At 37.5% G+C, this 23,096-nt stretch overlaps 1 protein-coding gene across 1 annotated transcript in view; it reads right to left on the bottom strand.

The window, feature by feature from the left end:
- LOC126416385 (ATP-binding cassette sub-family G member 4) overlaps positions 1-23,096 on the bottom strand; it is a 364,704-nt gene that overhangs the window by 23,102 nt on the left and 318,506 nt on the right. Inside the window, exons 4-9 of the mRNA XM_050084068.1 lie at positions 21,151-21,296; positions 12,363-12,601; positions 8,439-8,585; positions 8,127-8,284; positions 7,757-7,925; positions 918-1,018 (exon numbers count right to left, since the gene is read on the bottom strand). Coding sequence (XP_049940025.1) covers positions 918-1,018; positions 7,757-7,925; positions 8,127-8,284; positions 8,439-8,585; positions 12,363-12,601; positions 21,151-21,296 — 960 coding nt within the window. The remainder of the gene's footprint in view (positions 1-917; positions 1,019-7,756; positions 7,926-8,126; positions 8,285-8,438; positions 8,586-12,362; positions 12,602-21,150; positions 21,297-23,096) is intronic.

Below are 23,096 nucleotides of genomic sequence, written 5' to 3'. Positions count from 1 at the left end.
GTGCAATTATTGCTTTATTGATTTGTGTTTTGACTTTACAAGTTGTCTTTTATTAAAGTCTGAAAGTTTGTTCAGAATGCAAATTAATTTCTGCACTACTGCTGCAGAGGCAAGGCATTGTGAAATATATCATTTGTTGGAATGCCGTAGGCTGAGAAAGGGGCTACAGATATAAAATATAAGAAAAGAGTTTTGAGTTGTCATGAATGTGATTCCACTTCTGCAATTTCTGCCCAAAAGTAATCTGCGAGAGAGCATTTCAGTAAAACAATGTATCTGAAAATGATGTTATCTAACCTAAGGGACTACATGAGGTGGAACAATTGCTTACCACTATAAAGAAACTAAAACTTTTCTGTGAATTCAGTGACTCAAGCATAGCTACTAGCCCTAGCTGTGTTCTCCAGTTATAAAGACATTGTGTGAACCATCACAAACTTCAATGACTGACCTGTTAACAAATGTTCTGCAATTATGGCGGATGACAACTCTTTCATTGTAATTTTAGTTATTTGTGCCCTATGAGTAATTTTAGTTATTTGTACACTAGGAGTCTTGCCTTCCTTATGTAAACTCATTACAAAAAACTCTGCAAACCAACCTTGCTTGCTATCTGAAGTGAACACAATATTTAAACAGTTGTTGTGTATACTGTACACTGTTATCAGATATGAGCAAATTATTTGACAATATAATCCTAAAAAGTGCATGAGACAGAGTGCTGAAGTTGTTATGTGTCATATGTCTACAATGATAGTAGTTGTTACTGTTTCTGAGCCTTTCCAGCATTAATTTTCAACTTTTATTCCTTATGCTGTAGTTTGGGAAACCAGCATATTTCTCCTGTTTATACAACATTCAGTCACATTTTATATTAATAATTTTTACAGCAGCACATAAATATTACTGTGTATTACCTGTAATGGAATATCTGAAAGCAGTTTTGCAAAGTAGTAAGATGTGAGGCAGTACCAGTTGTTCAGGTGCTCTCGTAGAAACACAGATGCTTCTAAAGGAACTGGAAAACAGAAATAATTTTTAAGTAACTTGTGTCTTTCAAAAGTTTTGATTAAAAAAATACACAATAATTTTATTTTTCTGTAAGCAGCAATATATTGCACTCCTATCTGTAGTGCTTTTCTCTTGGTTTTATGCTTGGTATTGTAAGCTATGTAGAATGAAATGATAATAATAATAATATAATAATAATAAAGATTTTATTGTCTTTAGGCCATTACAGCAATTGACAACGTCAAATGAAGTTACAATTTATAATACAGTGTGATAAGGTATTGACTACTGAAATATTTTAGCTTATATTACAATAAATGTACAGTGGGTCATCTGTTGGATTACTGCATTTTACAGTTGATATTATGCAAACTGCATGTAAAACATCCAAACTAGTGATATTACCATGCCTATGAACATGTTTCACTTTTGAAAGGAAAATGAAGTACCATTTAGTGCATAAGCTGGTTCATTAGTTTCATACATCCAGCAGTGAGTCAGCTGCCTCATCTTCATTGTGAATGATATTATAGCTATTCAAACTCATATAATGCATGTTTTTTGAAACAAAACCATATATTACTTCACCAAAACTTTTTGTTTTTTTCGCTTTTGCTTCCACAGTTGTCTTTTGAATGTCCAGGAGCAAAGCAGGACCACTTACCATCCTCCACACAAACTCCTGGAGCCTCATAGATAACATTTTCTCAAATATGTCAGCAACTGACATAGAGGTAACAAACATAGATTTAGGATTGTCTGACCACAATGCTCTCACAATTGAAATCCCTTTAAGGTCAAAGGAAGATAAAGGTGTAAATAATATTTACAAAAGAAACTTCTCTGTGGACAGCTGTCATCAGTTCATAAGTATCTCAGAAAATGAAAATTGGTTAGGTGTTATGAAACAGTCAAGTACAGATGAGGCATATAGTGTATTTGCATCGATTTATATGATGAACTTTGAGATGTGTTTTCCAAAGAAATTGACCAGAATCAAGTCTACTGGACACATAAAGTCAAGTTCTTGGATGACTCTTGGCATTAAGAAATCATGTGAAAACATGAAAAAACTGAATTCAGAGTTGAGGGAGCGTACAGATACTGATTTTATAGAATATGTAAAGAGGTATAGGAAAATATACCGCAGAGTAATTGCAAATGCAAAGTTATTAAGTAATAATATGGAAACTAAAATAGCATGGGAAATTGTGAGAAAAGAAACCGGGGTACCTATCAAAGACAAGGAAATTATTCTAAAAGATGAGGAGAATAAAATGGTAGATAAATATGTCATGCCTAATTAGATAAATAATTACTTTTTAAATGTACCCCAGACATTAAGCAGGAATTTTGGGGAGCAGATTAAGATGGAAGCACCCAAGGCAGCGAGCAGTATGATGACAGTTCCAACAAACGAAAAGGAAGTTTTAAAAGTGATTAAAAGTCTCAAGTCCAAGATGTCAGCTGGAGTAGATGATGTGCCAATAATATTAGTAAAGAAAACAGCTAATCAGATAGCGAAACCATTGGCGCACATAGGAAACTTGTCAATGGCTGAGGGTGTGTTTCCACAAAAACTGAAATTTCTAAAGTCATTCCCCTGTTTAAAAAGGGTGATAAACTTAAAATAGAAAACTACAGACCTGTCTCACTCCTCCCAACTTTCTCTAAAGTTTTAGAGATACTAATGAAATATAGAGTCACACATTATCTTAATATGCACAATCTGATAAACAGTAATCAGCATGGATTTCAAGCTGGGAGAAGTACTGAAACAGCTGTACTAGAATACACAAAAGAAATAATCACTAAATTGGAAGAGGGAAAAAGTTGGGATAAATCTAGATTTGTCAAAAGCCTTTGACACTGTTGACCACAGCATACTTTTGAAAAAGCTTGAAGCTATAGGTATCAGAGGACCGGTAAAAAAGTGGTTTGAGTCTTATCTAGAAAAGAGGATGCAGGTGGTTGAAATTACAGCACTAAATATTAATCAAAAAATTAAACTAAGATCAGATCCAAGGGAGGTCACAGTAGGAGTACCCCAAGGAAGTGTATTAGGCCCCTTGCTGTTCCTCATTTACATTAATGATATTCAGGTGTCAGAGAGAAAAGCTAGAATCATGTTATTTGCTGATGATACTAGTTTAATAGTTAGTGATATGAAGCAGTCATTGCACAGTACTGTGGACCATGGCCTACAATATATACAAAAATGGTTTGGTACTAACAAGCTAACACTGAATGCAAAAAAAACTAATTATGTGAAATATGGAAAAATAAGTGAACAGGACGACCTAAATCCCACCATGGAGGGCAAACAACTTGAAAGAGTACAGTGTGCAAAATTCCTGGGTATGCACATTGATGAGAAGATTAATTGGAAGGACCATGTGGTGAGCTTAGCACTAAAACTAAATTCAGCATGTTTTGTGCTTAGAATAATTTCAAGAGTTTGTAGTAATGACTGTACCAGATTAGTATATTTTGGCTATTTTCAGTCCATTGCATCCTATGGGATAGTATTCTGGGGAAAAACAAATTGTCGTCTAAATGAGATTTTCAAATTACAAAAACGTGCTATTCGGATAATGACCCACAGCCCACCTCAAACACATTGTAGGCCCCTTTTTAAAGCATTGAAAATTTTAACAATTCCATCATTATACATTCTGAAATGTCTGTTGGTGATCAAAAGAAATCAGGACAAAATGAAAACCAATACAGACTTCCATAATTACGATACACGGCAATGTAAAGATCTCCACATACAAGCTGTAACAAGGACCCGAAGCCAGAAACATGTATGTAATCAAGGCATCAAACTTTTTAATGCACTACCAAAACATATCAAAGAGGTGGATAATGAGGATAAATTTAAAACTGTTACAAAGAACCACATGCTTGACAAATGTTATTACAGCATAAGTGAATATCTCTGCGCAACTGTATAACAATATATGTTTAAGTTAATGTGACAAATGAAATTACATCACTGCATAAGAAATTATGTTATAAAAACACTTATTAGTTGTATATTGTATTAAACATAAGATAGATTAATATGAATTCAGCACAGATAAAATTTTTGTAAATGTATCATATAGTTGTTGAAATGTACCGTGACAAATTCTATATCACAAATGTGATCATTGGGATGGTAATAAATAAATAAATAAATAAATAAATAAATCATACTGTGAATGTTTCAACTTATGTGTTCACCAGAAACTGAACTTGAGTGCTGCTGAAAGTGCTCATAGCTAATCAGCTTGGAATAAATTTATGTTAGTTTGAATAAAATTCAGAATTACATCTGGAGTCATGGTGGGTACAAAATTTTTAGTTTCAACAGATAATGAACTGTGTAATTATATGTGTACAATAACAATACTAATTCCTGGAAACTCACCTGTAGCTGACTGATGTCTGGAACATAAGAGCACACAACAGCAAACAGTACCAGTGGTTGCCTTTCCTTTATTTTACATAAGTATATCTGTAGATATGTATCAGAGAAATTGAATATGTTAAGATATTCAGATTTTCTTCGTGACACAAGGATTCTTGAAAACATTACTGCATATACAAATGCTAATTATCTACTACAAGCTGAGTTGTGGTTCTACAACTACATCTTCAACTATATTCTGTATGACAGATGGTATTTCCCATTATTATACAGGGTGGTCCATTGATAGTGACCGGGCCAATTATCTCACGATATAAGCGTCAAATGAAAAAACTACAAAGAACGAAACTTGTCTTGCTTGAAGGGGGAAACCAGATGGCGCTATGGTTGGCCTGCTAGATGGCGCTGCCATATGTCAAACAGATATCAACTGTGTTTTTTTTAAAATAGGAACCACCATTTTTTATTACATATTCGTGTAGTATGTAAAGAAATACGTATGTTTTAGTTGCACCATTTTTTTTGCTTTGTCATAGATGATGCTGTAATAGTCACAAACATATGGCTCACAATTTTAGATGAACAGTTGGTAACATATGGGTTTTTTGAATTAAAATACAGAACGTAGGTATGTTTGAACATTTTATTTCGGTTGTTCCAATGTGATACATGTACCTTTGTGAACATATCATTTCTGAGAACACATGCTGTTACAGCGTGATTATTTGTAAATACCACAATAATGCAATAAATGCTCAAAATGATGTCCGTCAACCTCAATGCATTTGGCACTAAGTGTAACGTCATTCCTCTCAACGGCGAGTATTTCGCCTTCCGTAATGTTCGCACATGCATTGACAATGCGCTGACACATGTTGGCAGGCATTATCAGTGGATCATGATAGCAAATATCCTTCAACTTTCCCCACAGAAAAAAATCCGGGGACGTCATATCCGGTGAATGTGCAGGCCATGGTATGGTGCTTCGACGACCAATCCACCTGTCATGAAATACGCCATTCAATACCGCTTCAACCACACATGAGTTATATGCCGGACATCCATCATGTTGGAAGTACATCGCCATTCTGTCATGCAGTGAATCATCCTGTAGTAACATTGGTAGAACATTACGTAGGAAATCAGCATACACTGCACCATAATCGATAAAATGGGGGCCAATTATCCTTCCTCCCATAATGCCGTGCCATACATTAACCCACCAAGGTCGCTGATGTTCCACTTGTCGCAGCCATTGTGGATTTTCTGTTGCCCAATAGTGCATATTATGCTGTTGGTGAATGACACTTCGTCGCTAAATAGAACGCATGCAAAAAATCTGTCATCGTCCCATAATTTCTCTTGTGCCCAGTGGCAGAACTGTACACAATGTTCAAAGTCATCGCCATGCAATTCCTGGTGCATAGAAATATGGTACAGGTGCAATCGATGTTGCTGTAGCATTCTCAACACCGGCGTTTTTGAGATTCCTGATTCTCGCGCAATTTGTCTGCTACTGATGTGTGGATTAGCCGTGACAGCAGCTAAAACACCTACTTGGGCATCATCATTTGTTGCAGGTCATGGTTGACATTTCACATGTGGCTGAACACTTCCTGTTTCCTTAAATAATGTAACTATCCGGCGAACGGTCCGGACACTTGAATGATATCGTCAAGCATACCGAGCAGCATATGTAGCACACGCCTGTTGGGCATTTTGATCACAATAGCCACACATCAACACGATATCAACCTTTTCCATAATTGGTAAATGGTCCACTTTAATATGGGTAATGTATCACAAAGCGAATACCATCCACACTGGTAGAATGTTACGTGATACCACATACTTATATGTTTGTGACTATTACAGCGTCATCTATCACAAAGCGAAAAAAGTGGTCCAACTAAAACATTTATATTTCTTTACATACTATACGAATATGTAATAAAAAATGGGGGTTTCTATTTAAAAAACGCAGTTGATATCTGTTTGACCTATGGCAGCACCATCTAGCGGGTCAACCATAGGGACATCTGGTGTCCGCCTTCAAACTAGACCAGTTTCGTTCTTTATAGTTTTTCCGTTTGATGCTTATTTCGTGAGATATTTGGCCCAGTCACTATCAATGGACCACCCTGTATATGTATTAGGGTTTCTTCTCATTACATTCAGATATGGTCGGTGGGAAGAATGACCTTAAATCCCTCCATGGACACTGTTATTAGTCTAATGTTGTCTTTGTAGTCCTTATTAGGATGATACATAAGAAGTTGTAGTATATTCCTAGATTCCTCACTTAATACTGGTCCTTGACTCTCTGTAAGTAAACTTGCACAGAGTAGTTGGTGCCTATCTTCTAGCATCTGCCAGTTCAGGTTTTTCAGAATTTGTGTGATGCTCTCCCCTGGGTCAAACAAATGTGTAGCCAGTCATGTTGCCTTTTTTCATATATGTTCAATATCCCCTTTAGTCTTATTTGTAACAGGTCCCACACACTTCAGCAGTATTCTAGGATGAGCCAAAAATGTTTTCTAAGTAATCTCCATCGTAGACTGATTACATTTTCCCAGTATCCTACCAATCAACTGATGTCTGTCACTTATAAACATGATTGAATCTATGTGATCATTCCACTTCATAACCCTACAAACTGTTACACCAAAGTATATGTACAAGTTGACTGATTCCAATTCTGACTCTCTGATACTGTATTGTAGTAAAAAATATGAGCTGCAGGCTCCAAACATGCTTCCTGGGCAAGCCTGAAGTTACTTCTACAATGGTTCATGACTCTCTGTCGAAGATAATCTGCTGCATCCTCCATACCAAGAAATCCTCAGACTGGTGAAAAGAGTCACGCCATGCTCCACATGATCATACTTGGGCTAATTGGTGTTGATGTGGTACTGTGTTTAATACTTTTTTGGATGCCAAAAGATACTACATCAACTTGACAGCTTGATCCTTGGCTTTCAGTATATCATGTGAGAAAAGCAGGAGTTGAGTGATAGATGTTTCCAGAAACCATACTGATTGGCTTGGAAGAAGTCATTTTGTTTGAGATTAGATAGAGTTTGAGCACAGGCTGTCTTCTAAGAAACCACAGTTGGATGTCAATTGACAGTGGGCAGTATGTTTGAGTATCACTTCTGCTTCCTTTCTTGCAGATGAATGTAACCTGCTTTTCTTTCAACTACTGGACACACTTGAAAGAACAAAAACTGACAGTGGCTGAAATTTAAATTGCTCACCATGTTATGCAAGAGGCCAGTCACATTACAGAATGCATAAAACCAGTGCAATATTATAACACATAATACTTACATGCATGAACAGTTGGAACAGCATTTGAGAAGAACAGGAACATGATGAAGAAGAACAGACATGCCACATTACTTTCCACTTTTGCAGCATCATTTCCAATCCCATAGTATAGTGTACCAAGTAATAATCCAACAACAACATGTGTTACAAATCTTATATAGGCCAAGTGCTAAAAAAAAGAGAGACAACATTTATTTTCACCTCTATTCAAAGTTATAGTACAAAGAAAATATAATTTACAGAGTACTCTTTGCTCATAACAACTGATGGTTTAGAGGATAGGGTGTATACAGTTCTAGAAAAAGACATAAATAAAGGAAGCCTTTCTTTCATCTCATATTGTCATGTATAGTTATATAGAAACACATACCGTATCGCGGAATGTACACCGCATTGACCTTTGCAACAGAATAGCAAATTGTCTCCATCTGCTAATAGGATAGGGAGAAGAGCAGTACCATTTCCTTACAGCTGCCCTATTTTGTGCAGCAGGATCATGATTTGCTTCTCCATTGCTTATCATCCGAGCTGTAACATTTAACATTTTACCTATTTTTTCATAAAAGTGTGCCAGACATATCATTTCATTTTGTTTAAGAATGTACATTTCCACAAACTAACTTTAAATAAACATGGAGTTTGGAATAAGTGAATTATGAAATAAGTGGATCTCTTTACTTACTTTCTTCATTAACAGTCTCCTCCTTTGGATCATGTAATTCCATAACATCCTTTTCCTCATGGGCTTCATTTGAAAAATTTTTCTGCACATAGAAATTGACCAAATTTTCTATTGTTTGTCCTCGCTCTTTGCAAGCAACCTCAAGCGCTTAAAGAGAAATTTTTAAGAATAAATTGTTAGTTTTATGTAGATAGACAATAAGTCAGTAATTGTTTAAATATTGGAAAATCCAGAATGGACTAACAAAAATATGAATTGAGATAAACTGCCTAAACTGCTACTCACCACATAGAAGAAGTGTAGAGTGACAGACAGCACATTTTAAAGTAGATTAAGCTATCAGACAAAATTCTTCATCAGATTTAGAAATCTACATACACACACAATTCGCATACACATGGCCACAGTCATCTCCGAGTGCAGGGCTCGACAGCAATGAGTAGCAATCTCAGCTGGTACAATATTGGGGTAAACAAGGGACCTCAGGTGAAGAGGGGTATGGGTAGCAGGGCCATGTGTGAAAGCAGCCATCTGTTTACCAACTTAGCTACAAATTCACAGTACCCTATCTATCGCTGATAAGCTGTCTGTTCACATGATGGCCATCACAAAACTGTGGTGCTCTGAAACATATTCTCTGTTCTCGCAAACCTAGTCTTTGTCCTCCACCTATCTCTATGCCCTTTCCTGCTCCCACTTCAGCTGCACATGTGCCTTTTTTCTCATCAGTACACTTAGCCAACAGTGGCCATGTGCATACGAATTGTATGTGAATGTGTGTGTGTGTTTTTTTTTCTAAGTCTGACAAAGGACTTTGTCTAATAACTTAGTTTACTTTTAAATGTGCCTGTCTGCCTCCTCTATGTTGTAAGTAGCAAGCTATCCTAATTCATATTGATTACAAGTTTACTAATATGATAAATGTACCCTATGGAGTAATGTCCTAAATTCTGCATGAAAAATTATGAACAAAACTAAAAGATGTATTTTATTATGCTTTTTAAACTATTCCAAAAGTATCACTGGATTAAACAGTTTATCACCTGATGATTCAAAGAGAACTTAGATGTTGACCTCCACTTCAGAGATGGCTACATCAGTACCTCCGTCAATATCAAACCTACTAACCACCAGCAATACCTCCACTTCGACAGCTGCCACCCATTCCATACCAAGAAGTCCCTTCCGTACAGCCTAGCCACCCGTGGTCATCACATCTGCAGTGATGAGCAGTCCTTCTGTAAATATACTGAGGGTATCACTGAAGCCTTCACTGACCATAATTATCCTCGCATCCTTGTACAAAAACAAATCACCTGTGCCTTATCTTTCCAGTCTCCCTCCACCTTCCAAAGTCCCACAGTCCGGCAAAAGAGGAGCATTTCCCTCACAACTCAGTAGCATCCGGAACTGGAGCACCTGAATTACATTCTCCATCAGGGTTTCGATTACCTCTCGTTGTGCCCTGAAATGAGAAATGTCCTACCCACTATCCTTCCCACCCCTCTTACCGTGGTATTCCGCTGTCCACCCAACCTACACAATATACTCGTGCATCCTTACACAACTCCTGCCCCCAATCCCTTACCGCATGGCTCATCCCTCTGTAATAGACCTAGATGCAAGACTTGTCCCATACAGACTCCTACCACCACCTACTCCAGTCCGGTCACTAACAGCACCTATCCCATCAAAGGCAGGGCTACCTGTGAAACCAGTCATGTGATTTACAAGCTAAGCTACAACCACTGTGCTGCATTCCATGTAAGCATGACAATCAACAAGCTGTCTGTATGCATGAATGGCCACCGACAAACTGTGCCCAAAAACCAAGTGGACCACCCTGTTGTTGAAACCGCTGCCAAACATGATACCCCTCATCTCAATGACTGCTTCGCAGCCTGTGCCATATGGATCCTTCCCACCAACACCAGCTTTTCTGAATTGCGCAGGTGGGAACTTTCTCTGCAATACATCTTATGTTCCCATATCCCTCCTGTCCTCAACCTTCATTAGTCACTGTCCTCACCCATCCAGACCCCTCCCTGTTCCCATTCCAGCACTACACAGCTGTCATTTCACCGCCACCCCCAGTCTTTTAATTTCTTTTTATTTTTATTTCTCTCCTTTCCACTACTTACCCCTTCCCCCTCCGCACCTTCTCTCCTGCCCTCCGTCTAAACAGCAACACTTCACTGTCCACCACTCCCACCATACTATCCCTCCCCCTCCCCGCCCCAGCCTCCTCCTTACCCCCATGCAGTCACCACTCCCATCATGCACTGGTGCTTCTGCTTCGCAGTGTAGTTTCAGCTCTCTGAGACTGCAGATGAGTGTGCAAGTTGCATTTACGTCAGTGTGTGTGTGCATGTGTGTATGTGTGTCTACTGGTGACAAAGGCCTTAAGGGCTGAAAGCTATGAGTGTGTGAACCTTTTTATTGTGCCTACCATGACTGAGCATCTCTGCTATATGGTGAGGAGCAACTTTCCTTCTCAGGTATTGTTAAGGTCAATTAAAAATTGATAATACTTGATTTTAACAAATTCTTCTTTTCTTCCTGAAACATTTCTGTTTATACAGGTCATTTACAGAGTCTCTTTTAATCTTCTCTTTTCTCCCATAGTCTGTCATTCAGCACATTGACCAATTAATAGAAATAATTTCATAGAAAGCGTTTTAAAACACAATTAAATCTGACATAAAAGAAAATCGTTTTTGATCAGATGTTTGAGTGGAGTGAAAACAAGACTCCCTAGAAATTACACAATGCATTTTTGTCTGAATTTTCATAACCGAATGAAAAATAGAAAATGGACAAATGGGGTATCAAACTGACCAGCATGAGGTCTGCTTTCACAAAAAATAGTTTAACTACTTACAAGTAATCAGGCTAATTGATAAAAACTTTATTACTTAGTTGAGCATAAATGAAATGTCAGAAAGTTCATCCCTTCAAGGTCTCTGTCAATGAAAAGATTTGAAAAAAAAGGTCAAATGTTTTGTGGAATGATTTGTCTAAACACAAGAAATAAAACAGATCAGAGATATTTGACATGCCTTTGAATGATACTTGAAAAATTAACAGCAAATGAGGTGCTAATTGAGAAATTAAAGTTTGATATTTAACTTAAAATATTAGAGTTTTAAAGAGTTCTAGAGTATATTTATCTGGTGGATTATGTAGATCATGCACCCTCATTTGCTGTAAATGATTTTGAACATTGTTCAATGGTGCATCAAATGTTTCTCTAATCTATTTCATTTCTTACTTTTAGACAAATCATTTCACAATTCATGTGACCCATTTTTTCAAATGTTTTATTATTATTAAAATCTTAGGATTCTTCGGCTTGTTAAAATTGAGCTGAAAATAGTCTTTAGAATATCAAGAATAATCAGTGCTGGATTATTCGAACATTCCTCTGTTAGTCAATATGCCACATGCCCATCAATTTTGTGTTTGATAGTAGCAACGTTGTTCTCAGTTTGAATATGACAATCAGTGATTCTACTATATCTATCATTACTGGAACAGAAGGCATTTTTACCAAGGAATGTTCAGTATTGAAGGCACATGCACATTTGTAGGTAAAATTGTTCAGTATTTCACTTTTGATTATAATAGAGTGCTTACTAATGGAGCACAATAGTGCCTAACAACCACAACTCCTGCAGCAGGTTACAATGCTAGTACTGTGTGAACATCTAATGAGTTCTCATAATGGATAACCAACAATTCAAAGACACTGCCCTTTGCAAAACCCTAAACTGACAGTTAAAGAAAATCAATGATTTCAGTTACATAGACCAGACAAAACCTTTAAGCTATGTCATTTTATCAATAACACAAGTTGCTTTTTTAAAGAAGTGACAAAGATACTATAAAGATGTGTAATACACCACAAACGTGTGCTTAACTTACCAAAGTCAGCTGGGTTATAATACATGGGGTAGTGAAATCCAGCAGCTTCAAAAGTTTCAATCATATTACTGATGAAGCCATTATAAATACACTGACCATCTGACATGACGAGCAAGTCATCAAACATTTGAAATAACCTAGAACTCGGCTGATGCACAACACATATCACAGTTCGGCCACCTCCTGCCAGAGATTTTAAATGAGATATCATTTGTACAGATGATATGCTGTCAAGCCCACTGGAATAAACAAAAAACATTTAAAATATTACAAATATTTTCTAAAATATATACATCTTGTATGCATAATGCATCAGCTGATACCATATACTAAGCGAAGATGACATTCAACATTTTAAGTGTAAAAAAATGCCCCTTTTTATTAAAGCAGCATTTGTTCCTTAAAGTGCTGACAGAATTCTCCACTAAAGACAAATATAAAAATTATACTAAAATACATAGAAACACAAATAGATGAAATAAAATGAGTTACTAAATTTAAATTTTTTGGAGAAAACATTTATCAGAATGGACCACAAAAATTTTCTGTAGATGCTAAATTGGGAAGGAGGATATGCTTTTCTACAAAATGACAGTGTCCAATGGAAGCATTTTCATAAAACATTCATATTTTAATTTATTATGTCAAAATTTGGATGTACAAATTAGTGCATGATCACTTGATTTAATTAAAAGCATGTACAATAAGAAATTTATCTAGTAATACAAAACTAAAACACTCACCAACCGGGGGCAGAACACATACATAAAAGCAGCTTGTAATTAGGACTAATTCTACCTGAAGAAGGAGCCACTGGCTTCAAAAGCTCGCCTAATTACAACCCTGTTTTATGTGTGTGTTCTGCCATCGCTTGGTGAGTAGGTTTTTTATCTATCCAATTAAATTTTTGTCAAAAATTGATTGTTTTTGGTGTTATAAAACTAAGACACTGTACCACAATGGAAACGCCAGCTTGTTTACATCTAAGTGAATGCTTGACAGTGAACTATATTTTACGCAGAACAGAGGTCTTGAAAGATGCAATGTTAGAAAAATAATTGTTGCAATATAAACCACAGATAGTTAGAAAATGAGAAGTAATGAGAAGATCTATTAAAATACACAGAAAATATCAGAAGTAATGGCAAAGTGAAGGTTAATCTTTGGACACACTGAAGTGTAACACATTGGTCTGGGGAAATTGATGTGTTATCTCTTCTTTTCTCTAGCCAATGAATGGTGGTCATGACTTTTTCATGTGTTTCTCATGTTAGTGACGTAGTCAGTTTCAATCCATGTATGGTGCACAGGAATTCGTGTGTTTTGTTATGCACTGTGAAATGAAATGGTCACAGAGTATTGGCAGGGCAATGTCTGACAGAGTTTCTGCGCTTTGTGGCATTTGCTGTTCGGGCAGTTACTCCATGATGCCAATGATCCTGGCAAGGAGGTGCATTGTCGCTCATGAAACCTTGGAAATCCTGACAATAGAATGATGTCAGGAAAATTGAAGTTGGATTTGTCTGACAGGTCTTGAGTGAAAAAGACTGAGTTATGTTCACAACTATTTGGAGCTTTTGTTCTGCCAGTAGCTGTAATGTGGAGTGTATGTATTGCAAATGAGAGACAATATACACATATAAAAGGAGCTGTAACTGTTATTCAGTAGTATTTGATAGTTTGAATTATTTTTCATATTGCACAGACATTGCAACCCCGAAGAAGGAGTCTAAAAGTTACAAGATCCAGACCACAGTTTTTCTAATTGCCATTTACATAACAAGCAGCCACTATTAATAAATAATGGTTATTGTAAAAATTTTACACAACCAACCCTCCTTAGAACTATCAACTGCGAAACCTCTACAACTTCTACCAAATGAGTGAGAACAGGTTAATACAGCAAATATTCTGGTATTTATGATAAAATTCAACAGCAGTATGGGTTACAGAAACAAGAAAAGTACAAGAAAGAAACAATCGAAGAGCTGGAAATACCAAAACGCATCTTTTTTTAAGAATAAAACACTAAATTTAGAAGGCTTTCAATGCAAGAATACTAAGTAATCAGGAATAACAAACAAAAGAAAGGAAAAGATGACTCAGGGAGCAGATGAAGGTGTACTGAAAAAAATAGGAACCAACAAAGAAAGAAGGGGTACTGAAGTTGTTGTGTAATCTCATTTGGTCAATACAGAAGTTTAAAAAATAGCAAAACTTACAATGCAATGTTCATAGCAGAAGACGATTTGAAAATTTTGAAAGGTAACTGGAAAACAGCAAACTGTCTTTCGTGATGGTATTACTGTGCTACAGGTCGAGATGAAAGATTAGTTGGCACCCATAGAGAGGGCACTAAAAACATATACATATGCATTAATAGAAGGTTTGTTTGTAATTGCCTTAGTAGATGGTATGTTTGTTATGCCATTAGAAACTGGATTGAAATACAACTTCAATTTGTAGTATGACACTCCTTTAACAGACAACAATTAAAAATGGTATGATAGTGTTGCTTATGATTAGTAAATCAGTGAGCAAATTGAAGTCTTAGTAGTTGTTTTACCAGCAAACGGAAATTTTAAAACAATATTAAAATCTGGGAATGTTATCGAATTTCAGCTACAATGGAGATAAGTATATGGAACAGACACACAAACAGATAAGAAAACTATGTATTTGTGATAAGTCTGAACTTAATGACAATACTTTGAATAAATTACATGAACAACAAAAAGAAAAGATAGTCTGCTACGTATTGTAAAGATGACACATTAAGTTGTAGACAGGCACAATTAAAAGACTCTTATACAAAGGGTTTTTGCCTCAGCCTTCATCAGAAAAAGAAAGAGAAAACACACACACACACACACACACACACACACACACACACACACACACACACACCCCTTCACGGACATATGATTGTCATCTCTGGCAGCTCGGGCCAGAATGCAGTTGTCACGAGAATGGAAGCAGCAGTTTGGAAGGGGCAGGGATGGGGAAGAGATAGCAGTGTATGGGTTGGGGGGGAGGTGCTGTCTGGGAGAGTGTGCAGGGACTAGATTGCCAAAAGGCACAATGTTGGGAGACTGTGGGGCAGGGAGTTGGGGAGGGGGAAGGGAACAAAGCGAAAAAGGAGAGGAGTGGGGAAAGATGGATGGGTGTGTTAGCAGAGGGCAGCACACAGAGAGGACGGGAGGTGAGAGTAGGGAGAAGGTGCAGGACAGAGAGGGTGGAAACTATTTAATGGAGTATGTGAGGACAGTATGTTACCATACACTGAGACTGAGATAATTTCAGGGATGGAGAACTTGTTGTAAGAATGAGTCCCAGCTGTGCAGTTCAGAAAAGCTGGTGGTGGTGTGGAGGATCCAGATGGCTCACGTAGTGAAGCAGCTATAAAATCGATCATGTTATGTTCAGCTGCAGATTGTACCACAAAGTGATGAACTTTGCTCTTGGCCACAATTTGATAGTGGTTGTTCTTCCTGATGGCCAGCTGATGTGGAACAAAAAACTTGTCTTTAAAAAACAAATGCTTATCTGGGTGGGATGAAATACCCACATCTGTAATCAAGAGAGTGGATAATATCATTTCACAACCACTATTATTTATCATAAACCAATTTTTGAGCAGGGATATTTTCCCAATGTATTGAAATATGCTGAGATAAAACCACTATTTGGAAAGTGTTTGACAGAAGTGGAGAATTACTGCCCTATCTCTCTTCTGCTGGTACTTTCTAAAGTGGTCAAAAAGACTGTAGCAAAACAAATTCAAAAATTTCTTACTGCAAATGACATAATTTTTAAAAATCAGTTCAGATTCCAACAAGGAAAAAGCACTGTAAATGCAATCAATGAGTTTACTCAAAAGATATTCTCCTCATTAGATACAGGTGGGAAGGCCACAAGAATATTCTGTGATCTGACAAAAACTTCTGATTGAGTGAACCAGGTCTTACTTTTACACAAATTACACATATATCGAATCAGAGACAACGCTTTAGAATGGTTCATCTGTTACTTAAGAAATAGACAACAAAGAGTAATTATAACCTCAAATGCAAGAAATTACTCCTCAAACTGGAACACAATTGGCCAAGAAGTCCTGCAGAGTTCAATATTGGATCCTATCTGTTCCTTTTCTACATAGACAACCTACCACATGCTACTGATGCTTATTCAGTTTTATCTACTGACGATACATGACGTCTAATTGAAAATGAGTGCCTGAAAGAATTCTGGGAAGTGCCATAAATACATTAGAAAAACTTTATTCCTGGTTTCATCAAAATGGGCTGAAAGTAACTATAACTAAAACAAAAATGATGCAGTTCAAAGCTAAATCATTCGAATGAAGTAAAATAAAGGTACTTTGCAATGACCAGGATATCACAGAAACAAAGCCTGTGAAGTTCTGATGCCTAAATCTTGATAAAATTTAAACTGAAAGGTATAAAGAGACTGCTTAGCAAACAAACTTAACAGTGTTGATTTTGCAGTATATATTTTGTCAGGTGCCACAAGCATAAACATCAGAAACATAGTCTATCACTCTTGTTTGCTTGAGTCAATTATTCATTATGGCTTAATCTTCTGGGAAAATTCTGCAAGTGTCAAGAGACTCCTAGTATTAAATACTACTACTACTACTACTACTACTACTAATAATAATAATAATAATAACAATAACAAGGAACATATATGTTGCCAAATAGTGGGTATCATGTTGACCACTGATAAAAAATCTAAAAACACTATATTTATTCCTTCCCTTTATGTACATGAGATATTGTTGTTATATAAAAATCAATATACACATAACTCTTTCTATTTTGTCCACAACTAATGCACTCACCACAGAGAGAATTTTTAACTCCCAACACACCATTTAAAACTCTATACCCAAACACCAGAGTATATGGGGTTAAAAATTTACAATAAAATAAAAGGCAGTAATATATTAACATGAAGCAGGTTCACTGAAAAGATTACTCTAGACTCGTCTGGTAGACAACTGTTATTGTTTTATTCAAGAATTCCTTGAGGACAGATTTACGGTTTGAACAAGGAAATTAAACATTTACTTTTGTATTCTGGAAACTGTAGATGTAATTGTGTAGCAATATCTCAGAAATGTATTTAACATAATGTTAAAATCCTGATGTATCTTAAACACATCAAATCAACAAGATCTGAAATTGCATGTTATGAGACAAATAAATCTATTCGATTCTATCCTGGAATGAACAACACAAGTCTTGTACACAGAAGAAATTAAGATTACTGTGACCAATACTGTAAGTGATTTGGGAACTGGGGTGATAGGATTTCAAGAGAAACAGTTTGCTGTTATGACACACAGTTGAACACACCAATAAATTTGGTATAATTTTGTCAGTTGGCACAGAAACAGTTTGCAAGTATATGTGGAAGAGGAAGCTGATTTATGGTGAAATAATGTCTGGTGTGTTTTTTCATATGGAGACTTAAATGAATGATTATTTGAAGCTAAATGTACCTAAACATCCTTCATACATCTATTTTATTCACAATTCATACACTCTGTGTGCATGAGGAATTTTCTTTGCCTCGTAGATACATGAATTTACTTTGATGACAGTCCTGAAAGACACTGGAAGATGAGATACAAATGCCTTCCCCCCACATTAAATTGGATTTAGTAATGTCAGACATCAACCATTGACACTTACTTGAGGATGTTCTGTTATATCAGCCACAACAACAGAACCTATGGAAGAAAATGAAATATATGTGCATCAGTTTTAGTGGACATTTTGACAAAGGTTGCTTGAGTATCATTTTGCCATAATCAACTGATGATATCCATTTTGAAGAAGTGTACAGTCAAAGGCAAATGGAATTCATATTTCATATTATATCATTTTAGTATTATTATGTTTACATAGTTTTTCACTAAAATGTCCATACATTCTTTGACTCTTTCTATATTAGAACATTGAGGAGCCAGGTATGCTTGTCAGCAGAAGGGGAATGATTTACTGAACACTTTTTATATACAGAACTCAGTAATGTCTAATGAGATACATATGGAGTAAGAATGTGAAACAATCTGGGCAAAATGGGCGAAAGACAGGGCTAAAAGCTTGGAAAATAATCACACTTAAATTCTGTGAGCATGCCATAGTAGGAGATATCAATATGCCATCAGTACAAGGTTATTCATAAGTACCTCCAGGGTTTGAGAAGGCTATTGCATGAAAACTACAAGACATTCAGAAAACAGACACATATCAGTGGATAGAGCATCTGTCCAAGTTTTTAGCTTAATTATCAGTGTCCATATGGGCACTGTTTGTGATGCAGAAAATGTCAATATGGGCAGAAGAGCATGTGTGTGCAAGTCACTGATGTCACTGCAGCAACAACAGCAGCCCACTTTGGAAATCTGTTCATCAGGTTGCCCATTTGCAGACATGAATTAATATGGAGCAGATGATTTGCCTACATGTTTTAACACTTCTGCAACTGTATCACAGCACTTATTGCAAATCAAAACATGGAGATGTGCTCTGTCCACCAATATCCATCATTTTTCTGTAAGTCTTGTAGTTTTTTATGCAGTTGTTTTCTGAAACCCTGGAGGTACTTATGGCTCTGAGCACTATGGGACTTAACTACTATGGTCATCAGTCCCCTAGAACTTAGAACTACTTAAACCTAACTAACCTAAGGACATCACACAACACCCAGTCATCACGAGGCAGAGAAAATCCCTGACCCCGCCGGGAATCGAACCCGGGAACCCGGGCGCGGGAAGCGAGAACGCTACCGCACGACCACGAGCTGCGGACGGAGGTACTTATGAATAACCCTGCAGAATAGAACACATGCCTTTAGACTGGGAAGAAGGTGCAAAGAATTGTGCAACTTTGGAATCATGGATATACACACAAGCAAGACTGACAACATTGTTAACTTTTGTCTTATCTATTGCACATCAAAATGTAAATCAATGTTTTTATTGATTTGAAGTCCGCCCTGGTAGCTGAGTGGTCAGCGTGACAGACTGTCAATCCTAAGGGCCCGGGTTCGATTCCCGGCTGGGTCGGAAATTTTCTCCGCTCAGGGACTGGGTGTTGTGATGTCCTAATCATCATCATTTGATCCCCATCGACGCGCAGGTCGCCAAAGTGGCGTCAAATCGAAAGACCTGCACCAGGCGAACGGTCTATCCGACGGGAGGCCCTAGCCACACGACATTTCCATTTCCATTGATTTGAAGATGTTTGTACTTTCAAAATCTTAGAAATTTACTGACTGAAGGTTAAACTCAAAGTATCAACAGTATTAGGAAGAGGACAGATTGCTACTCACTGTAAAGATGCCATGCTGAGTTGCAGACATGCATAATGAAAAGACTGTTACACATTTGGCTTTTGACCAAAGCCCTCTTCAGAAAAGAAAACACACACACATTCACAGAGGCAAGCACACCTCATGCACATGTGACCACCATCTCTGGCAGCTTGGACCGGAATGCATCTGACATGCTGAGTGACAATCTGGAGTGGGGCAGTGAAGGAAGGAGGAGGGATAGCATGACACAGGTAGGGGGAGAGAAGAGTGCTGTCTGGTGGAGCATGCAAGGACTAGAGACATTACAAGAGTGCCAGGCACAGTGTCAGGAGGCTGTGGGACAAGGGGGTTGGCGGGGGGGGGGGGGGGGGGGGGGGAGCAGGGGCAGAGAAGGAAAGGAGCAGTGAAGGGGAAAGATGGGTAGGTGCATTGGCACAGGCGGCACACAATGAGGGTGAGAGAACATAAATAGGATAAGTAGGGAGGAAGTGATATAGGAAGGAGGGCGTGGAATCTGTTGGGTAGAGGGTGTGGGGACAGTACATTACCATAGGTTGAGGCTGGGATAATTTCAGGAACAGAGAATGTATTGTAAGGATAACTCCCACTTGTGCAGATCAGAAATGCTGGTGGTGGAGGGGAGGATCCCAATGGCCTGGGTTGTGAAGCATCTACTGTAATCAAGCACATTATATCCATCTGCATGTTGTACCACAGGGTGGTCTACCATGCTTGTGGCCAAAGTTTGGCAGTAGCCTTTCATCCTGGTCAACAGCTGGTTGGTAGTCATACCAGTATAAAAACCTGTGCAATGATCACAGCAGAGTTGGTGTATGACATTGCTGCTTTCACTGGTGGCTCAGGCTCTGATGGGTTAGGATAAGCATGTGAAAAAACAGGGGTAGGAAGTGCTGGGTGGGTGGATTGGACATGTTGTGCACCTGGGTCTTCTACATGGATAACTCAGAGTATTGTTACTGACAATAATGCGTTTTCAAGAAATCAGTGAGTCTTCTCCACAATAATGCAGCCACAGTTTTTGTTAATGCATCTTATGAAATTTTCCACTGAGATAGTATTTTCTTTGTTATTATACATTAATTTACATTATGTAAGACACTGTGAAAGATCTTCACTATGGTATGAAAATTAGATGAAGCAGGATATACTCCACAGTTTTGCCTAAAATGATTTTGTAGTTTTACGTAAGATCTTCCCCTTCTTCAAAACTATTTTCCCTGGATTGAAATGAAGCACTAATCTATACATTATTGACAATCCATTCTTAGGCTTAACTTCACACTAAACTAACAAAGAACCACTAAAGGACTTACAAATGAACTCTATGCTAAATTCATGACAAAAAAGAAGTAATCAAGGAAAAAGAAGTAGTTATGAAGTTATGTTGTTGGAATGAGAAAAATTATTATTTTTATTTTACCTTGTTGGTTCATCAAAGAACATGATTGGAGGATTAGTAACTAATTCAACACCAATTGATAATCTCTTCTTTTCTCCTCCTGATAAATTCTTCACTCTAGTATTCAAGCTGTCTTGCAGATTCATCAGTCTTAAAATGTAGTTCACCTACAAAATATGGATGATTTCATGATCTTGTAGTATATATGGCATAGAAGTTACACTGACAGAATCATTAAAATGTAAGTATTCTGCTTTCTATTTGACAGCAGACAGAGGCAAACAGAAAAAGACAATCGCTATCTTTCAGAACCAACAGTTCTGGCAGATATCAAAACGAAAGTAAGGATTGTATTTGGTAGCTAACCCTTTAAGCAAGAAAAGGTTTTTTCTAGTTTAACAATGAAATGCACATCAGTATGTACTCTTTGGGAATAGTAGTGAATAAACCTGCTCATTTTATTATGTATTTTTAAGTCTACTATGAAGTATTGATGGTAAATATTCATGCCAATGAATCAGGTGCAAAAAATTAAAATTAGTAATTCCAGTAGTATATATATTACCAGATTTACTTAAAGGGTTAAACTGGCAAGACACCCAGGCACTTAATTAATGGAGATTGCTAATGCATATTGTCATCAATTAAATGCTAGCAACAGACAATACTTGAATACTTAAGTAGTAAAAGTTGACAAGTGAAAGACAAGGAACAGGCACATTAAAATAGAAGAATAATTTAAGAGTAAAAGTAACAACTCTCTGAATAGTAGAAGTGTTGAGTCGCCGACAGGGACACAGAAAAGAGTGAAAGCTTCACTAGCTTTAAGTTGAATCCTTTTTTGAGTTAGAGTACAGACGTACATATGAGCACATCTACAGTTGTACAGTACAATGTATCAGATGAATGCACAATGCCAGGATTGGAGTTTGGCATTTGGCAGCTAGACTGAGGTGGAGAGGTTGTGTCACATGGAGTGGATGAGAGAAGAAAGGTCTTTGGGAGCAGAAGGAAACATTTGGAAGGGTGGTTGACAGCTCAGTGAGAAGGTGTACGAGATAGGAATGAAATTCATGGACACCGGAGACGGTGAGTTTGTGCAACACATAATGACAGTCACATGGGGGAGTGGACTGCGAAGGGATGACAGAACAGCAGCGATCTGATGATGTCACAAACTGAAAGATGCATGGATTTGTATAAACAGTTCTATTTGCTGAGCTTGTTTGCTGAGCTGATTTCTGAGTCATTAAAGCCTCTGATGATGTTTCCAACATTAAAGAAATATCAGCAATAATGAAAGGGGAGACTGCTGGGCTGTGGGTGTGGGGGATCAGAATTAGTAAAGATGGAAGCCAGGAGGATTACAGTAACAAAGGATGTGATGCAAGGATAACTCTCATCTATGTACCTCAGAAAAGCTGGTGGTGGGGGTCCAAAATCCTTCTGATCTCAATCCCTCTTAACCCTCTACATCCACACACTCTGCCCAAACCTCTCTTTCCTGTGTTCTGTCACCCCTCTCAATCCATCCCCCACATCATTTTTCATCATTTGCTGCATAAAATCACTGGCTCTAGTGGCTGTGTGTCGCATTCCTATTTTGTGCCCTGGCTGTCTTGCTTCAAGCCACCAGCTACTCTTCCTCAACCCTCCCTCCCATTTCCCCCCTCCCTTTTCCAGTCCCCTAATCCATCTGAGACAACCCCCCACCTCAGTCTACATGCTGAAAATAAGTCCCAAATGTACAACATAACTGTACAAATGTGCTGTGTGTGTGTGTGTGTGTGTGTGTGTGTGTGTGTGTGTGTGTGTGTGTTCTAACTCAAAAAATTGGCCAGGTGTGAGTAGGACTCAAGCTCCGAAGGATCTGTACAAACTTAATTACATACAAAGACAGTTCATCCATCTCTGGAATTGAGAATCTATATGATTTTTGCCTGTTATTGACATTGATAGTGGTGAGA

This window comes from Schistocerca serialis, chromosome 8, assembly GCF_023864345.2.
Source record: "Schistocerca serialis cubense isolate TAMUIC-IGC-003099 chromosome 8, iqSchSeri2.2, whole genome shotgun sequence".
NCBI lineage: Eukaryota > Metazoa > Arthropoda > Insecta > Orthoptera > Acrididae > Schistocerca > Schistocerca serialis.
Note: the sequence above shows the minus strand (reverse complement) of the source record. Positions and strands in the feature narration are given on the sequence as shown.